At 35.9% G+C, this 6474-nt stretch overlaps 1 protein-coding gene across 1 annotated transcript; it reads left to right on the top strand.

Moving 5' to 3' along the window:
* Positions 1-779: 779 nt before the first annotated feature.
* On the top strand, positions 780-1289 carry LOC148932528 (uncharacterized). Its single transcript, XM_089064605.1, has one exon. The coding sequence runs from the start codon at positions 780-782 to the stop codon at positions 1287-1289; it is 510 nt and encodes a 169-aa protein (XP_088920731.1).
* The last annotated feature ends 5185 nt before the right edge of the window (positions 1290-6474 follow it).

A 6474-nucleotide genomic window follows, 5' to 3' on the forward strand; every position in this document is an offset into this window, starting at 1 on the left:
ATCTGGGTTGTGAAATTCTTCTTTTTCTTTTGCAAAACATTGCATAGAACCGACTGTGTTACCTTAAAGTGGAAGACGCCCACAACCAGTCTACTAAGCAAAAGACTTAGACTTTGTTTGCTTCTTATACATTTAAATGTTTATAAAACATCTTATAAATGCACAAGCAAACACAATGTAATAATATACTGATTCTATTCGTGCGAAACTGCTCGAATAATACTGAATCGGGTTAAAAGTGGAATATAGAGTTTTACGTATACAAGCAAGATTCTATTCGAGCGAAACTTGCTCGAAACATGCTTTTCAGTATACCAAACCTAACAAAACTCCCATTTATCCCCTCATCTCCTGGAATAACCTCAGACTCCAGATTATGTTTTACTATTTGTGGGTCAACTTTGGGATCATCTTTGGGATCCTCTTCACTATCTATATGTTGACCGCATCTCAAAGAAGGACGGGGCCACTATTTGTTGCGGGGGCTTGATTACGGCGATTGCTGAACACACCTTGGCATCCCAACCACAGACTTCACTCCGGGCATGGGTGAGATGTTCATCACTTATGAAGTACTTTTTGCGGTAGGGTTTTTGAAGACCGAATCAAATGGCCAAGCGTTCTTTCTCCAATTGGAGCGGGATCACTTTCCCATTCCAATCCCATATTTTACTAAGGTCGATACGTGGGACAACAAGTCCAATTTGAAACTCGACACCGCTGCCCACCGGAGAGCCATTGAGGCTAACCCTGTTCAAGGGGAATTCAAGAAGAGGAACATGCCGTTGCGCACCCCCATCTTCGACCCGGAGGAGGACTCCGCCTTCGCCGCCATTGATCAATACCACGGGGGCGGAGAGCATTCACATGCTCAAGGAATTGGGGCACCGCCGCAACAAGAAGAAGAAGAGGAGGTTGAAGGCCACCGTCGACGAGGAAGGCCGGATCCTCAAGAAGAGTTCCAAGCCGGCACTTCTGCCCAACTAGGAGGGATGTTCTCCTATGTGAAATACATGTCCAACACTTGGGGCAACCGTTGGGTGGAACAACAACAAGTCAATGCCTTCAATCAACAAGGTTGGGAGGCGCAAGGCGATTGGCGGGCGGCGGAGCAAGATTATTTGGAGGCTCAAAGGCTTGCGGATGTGCAACAACGTCAACAAATCGCCGAGCTCCAAAGGATGGCCACCGAGGCTAGAGAGGAGCGCCAAACTATGAGGGGCGACATCACTTATCTCATTGGCGCTTTTGAAGACCTCAATGCCCGTTTCCCTCTTCCCCAAGAATGATGAAGTCAAGATCATGACTTTAAATGAGCACTTGTATCATTTGTTTTTGGTTCAAGACAATTTGGCTTTTATTTTTTGACAATTTTTGTTTAAGTTTTTTAGTACCTTTTGGTTAAATTTTTTGTTTTTGTGTTGTTGGAAATTTTCGCATGTTTCTGGACTCTCGCCAGCGACTGCTGTTGTGCCCACAGCGGCCCGTAGGCCAATCTCCGGAACGATTCTGATGCTTTGCAGCGACCGCTGGTGGGCGCCCAGCTACCGCTGCCCTATTGCAGTTTCCAACGCGATTTGCGAATTCTTCGAATTTTCGCCCCGTGCAGCCACTACGCGAAATTTTCAAGGTACGTTTTCTTTAAGTAGTTTACTCACGTCCTTACCGACTCTACAAACTTATTTTACACTTTGTTGTAAATAAGTTTGGGGGGATGAAGTGGTGGACCGTGAGTTTAGATTTTTGTTTTTAGGGCTTTAGATTAAGTTTTTGTTTTAAAATTCAAAAGGTGAATCCATGTCATGAACTTAGCATGAAGAGCTTAGAAACATGCATGCTTAGGGACACATTACACTGAGTTGCCAATGATATTTAATTCCATCCATGTTTAAGTATGGCTTGACGTCTTAATTTGATGGTTTGGTGAAAAGGTGCATAATTAGTAAATTGCTTGTTCGCCTTGTGAGATTTGAGCCTAAATTCTTTCTTGTGTGATTTATCTATATTCATGTATATGTTTCTAGAACTTTCTCCTAGTCTGCCTAAGTTTACATAGTGTTTAAGTTGATTTAGGAGGATGTTAGGCCATCTTTTCTTAGCTACTTTTATACCCAAAATATTCGACCCTCTCAAAAATTTACCCTTTGGAGCTAACTTTTGAGCCTTTAAGCCTATTCTTTGGAAGCCAAATAAATGAGGACAATTCCTTGGGTTTGTTAGCTTTTGATATCTTTTGTAAAGGAATTGGAGTGATAAGGAGGAAAGTATAAAAAAGTAGTGTGCTTAATACAGAGAAGTACAAGTTATGAAATAGAAAAAATCAAAATATGTGCTTGGAAGTGAGTTGAAGGAGAAAAATAAGTGTTAAAAGTGTCTTGAGTTTTAGAAAAGTGGAGTCCTTTTAACTCTACTTGGGATATCTTTATTTTTGAGTCACTTTTTAGCCAAATATTCATCACCTACCAAAGAGTCTACATTACAATAAAAAATAAAGACATTTCGGACTTTTGATGCTTAATTACATCTAGTAGATGAGGGATTAGACTTTGAGCAAACCTACGGTAAACATTGCATGATGCATGATTTGAGTGCTTATACACTTAACCTTTTTACACTTTGAGAGTGAGACAAAGAAATCACTTCCCATCTTTGGAAGTTTGACACATGTGAGTGCATGAATTCAAGGTGTTCCACGAGTTAGTAATGAAAATGCACTAATAAGCCTTGCTTGATTTGATTGCGTCAGTTTATGCTTAATCTATTCTTCCATCTTTTGAGGCAATTACGACGTCTAGTCCTTGTGCATTCCGTGCGTCTATTTCGTATCTTTATTGTTTTGTTCGAAGACAAACATGTATGTTTGGGGGAGTTGATATGCTCGGATTTTGCACTGTTTTAAGGCCTTTATTTGGTCCGTTTTTAATGTCAAAATCACAATTCATGTCCATATTTTGCATATTTTCTCTATTTTGGTATTTTGACGTGTTTTGTGAGATTTGTGCATATTTGAGCCTAAAAAGACAGGAAAAGGTCGAAATTGGAAATCTGGAGCATTCGAGATGCCCAGCACTCCACTGCAACATGCACAACGACCGCTGGAGCCCAGTGACCGCCAAACCAGTAGCGGTCCGCTCCGGAGAAAGTTGTGCTGAAACGAAGAACACGCCTAACGGCCGCTGGGGAGTTTGCAACGACCGGTCGAAGAGTTTTCGAAGCTACGGGATTATTCACAGCAATCGCTGCAACACAGTGTAGTGACCGCTATCCAAGAGGCATAGGCTACGGATCATTGTGCAGCGACAACTGGCCAAGGTGCAGCGCCCGCTGTGAAAACGCGGAACACGAATTTAACTTACTTTCTCCCCAATATTTACCAAACTTAAAACGGCACTGTTAATGGAGATTGAGGACTTTTCATGGGTCTTAGAAGCTTTTAGAAGTTACAGATCTAGGATTGACAACCCTAGTGTTAGTAATCTACGCTTGTACGGCATGGGCATAAATTATGTGACTCGTCCTATCGAAGTATAAACTGTGCTAGGGTCTTGTAGTTGGAATTTGTATAACCATAACTGTGAACGCACATCCCTGGAATTCTCTTATCACTCATATTTTATCTCTTTAATAATTTGCAATTAGTTGTTTTATTGTTTTCAAACTGTTTCTTGTTTTCAAAATCTCCAAAAACTTTCGGTTTTCCAAATAGTGAACGAAGCTTAGTAGAAGGTAGTCAGTCTGTGACTTTATTCCCCGTGTTCGATATCTGGTACTGACCTTTAGCTATACTATATAATCTCTATATACTTGCAGGTTTTTAGTACTAATAAAAAGTGCATCAGCTGACACTGTCACCTTATGTATCCATACTTTATATTGTTCATTCTCAAATTATTTCTCTCATTATCCATCTATGTTCGCAGTTCCCTGAAGTTCATATCTGGGTTGTTTAGGTTATCGTTGACACTAAAATAATACAACATTGATTTAGTTTGGAACCTCTTATGGGTCCGCCACTGGACCCACCATATACGCTTCTTTTTTGCACTCATTTTGGAAAAATGACACTCCTTCCGTTCCAATAAAGCGTGATTCAAATTATTAATTTCATACGTGTGTTCTGATCAGGTTTTGGTGTAGTGTAAAAAATTATCCAGCTTATTTTAGATTACGTGGCTCTTTATAAACTGTTACTCCCTCCGTCTGCCATTAGGAGTCCCGGTTCACTTTTACATCAAATGGTATGTTGACCACGCTTTACTCTTAACTCATTCTTCTCACGTATTACTATTATATAACTAATATATAAAATGTGTCCCATATTCTGCTATTTTTTCCATCCACTTTCTTTTGTATTTTCTAAAACTCGTGTCGAATTTAAATGCGACTACTAATGGCGGATGGAGGAGTATTATTAATACGTTTTCGAAGCGAATGACATACTTTGGAATTAACAACACCTGATACTTGAAATTATATTATGAAAATTTTTTGGTTAGTTTTATGGTTAATAATATAGTATTAATTTAACTATGCATGATTCGAAATAATTTAACTAAACATCGCGAAGCTTTAGTTTGGTTGTATACAATTCATGACATTGCTCTTCAACATACGGACAATAGTTTGGGTACTCAAATCATAGCTATTCTTTTTCTTTTTCAAAATGCTCAATGTGACATTATCGATTATGTGATGTATTTCTCAATTAGTACACCATTAATTTGTAGAAATTTTACTTTATAGCCACTTCATTATTTAAATCTTGATTTTAAAACAAATATTGGAATTTATCGCCGTTAGTATGCATAGGTTTACCTCACCAGATTTGGCAGTTTTGCTATTTTTACTAGGTTGTTCCTTCCAGAATTTGCCTAATTTGCCATTTTTACTAAGTTTTTCCTTCCAGGTTGCAAATTCATATTGATGTATTATGTATATACCTCAAGAGTTTTTTAGAAAACTCAACGTTGCACGTAGTGGTTTGAGTTGGAAAATGTAAAAACTAAATTAACTTGGGCCCCACCCAACCACACAAATAAGAATATTTATGGAGTCGGTCAATTGTCAACTAAGAGATGCATTTAATTTTCATAACAAAGTAGGTTCATATATTTATAATAGACAGAGGGAGAACTTCCAAATCACTAAATCTAAGTTTCGCAGACCTCATTAATTTTATTATATTTAGTGGATTTTGTGTCGTTTGCGTACCACTGAAATTATAACTTACTCAATTGAATGGCTAAAAACTTTTGAGCCATACATGAACTATATGTTGTGCACGATTTATACATGTAACTGTCTGCTAACAATATATTCTGAATGGAACAACGAAAACATGATCGCGTGCGTGTCACTTTAATTATATAATGTTATTGATTTGATTTGATGTAATTTTGATTCGATTTGATTTTATTTGATTTAGTCAATATGTATTTAATTAATTCATTTATTAAAACTAAATTTAAAATATTATTAAAATAATAAAGGTTAAAGGTTAAATTAAATTTTAATATATTAAACTAATGAAACGTAAATGACTAGTAGTTCATCTTCAATTGCTTATAGCATCATAATCCAAAATCAAGATTAAATCTTCACCCTTAGATTTTAAAATGAGTTGATGAAATTAAATCTTACGAATCTCAATAAATAGTAGACAAAATATCAACAAAAGGGTAAGATCGTCATTTTGTTATCATATCATAATTTTCGTGTTTTTTTTTATATTAACATGACATGAGTATTTTAACACAAGTACACGAAAATATCAATCCAGTTATTGAGATTTCACATGCATTATATTGAGATTTTACATGCATAATATTGAGATTTTATATGCATTATATTGAGATTTCGTCAAATCATCAACATACACGAAAATTGAAATAAAAATCATCAAATTTCACCATCCTATCATAATTTTCGTGTTTTTTTTTATATTAACATAGTGTATTACAAATATCAACACAATGGCATTAGTATTTCAACACAAGTACACCAAAATATCAATCCAGTTTTATTAAGATTTCACATGCATTATATTGAGATTTTACATGCATATTATTGAGATTTTATATGCATTATATTGAGATTTCGTCAAATCATCAATATATACGAAACTGAAATAAAAATCATCAAATTTCATCATCCGAACATCGTTGGAACATATGCAATTGATATCTCGTTAGAATCCTTATAAATTACCTTTAATTTGATATATTTTTTGCAAAAAAATAATTTAAATTGAGTGAGTTACGTAAATTTAAAGTTTTAGGATAATTTTAATAAGAGGAGATTGACATTAATACCCTTTAATTTTATTTAATTATTATTTAAATTTAAAATATAATACAACATTAAATCAATCACTAGATCTCCTAATCTAATGGTTAAAAATTAACCCTAATTTTGAATTGCTATTTAGTTACCAATTGATCACCTCTCATTACTAAGTACACGTATAATTATTAT

This window comes from Salvia hispanica, chromosome 2 (assembly GCF_029641045.1).
Source record: "Salvia hispanica isolate PSC_SH4W2 chromosome 2, Shi_PSC_v1, whole genome shotgun sequence".
NCBI lineage: Eukaryota > Viridiplantae > Streptophyta > Magnoliopsida > Lamiales > Lamiaceae > Salvia > Salvia hispanica.

Excerpts from the sequence above, each read along its gene's own strand:
- LOC148932528 (XM_089064605.1), top strand. The coding sequence starts at position 780 with ATGCCGTTGCGCACCCCCATCTTCGACCCGGAGGAGGACTCCGCCTTC.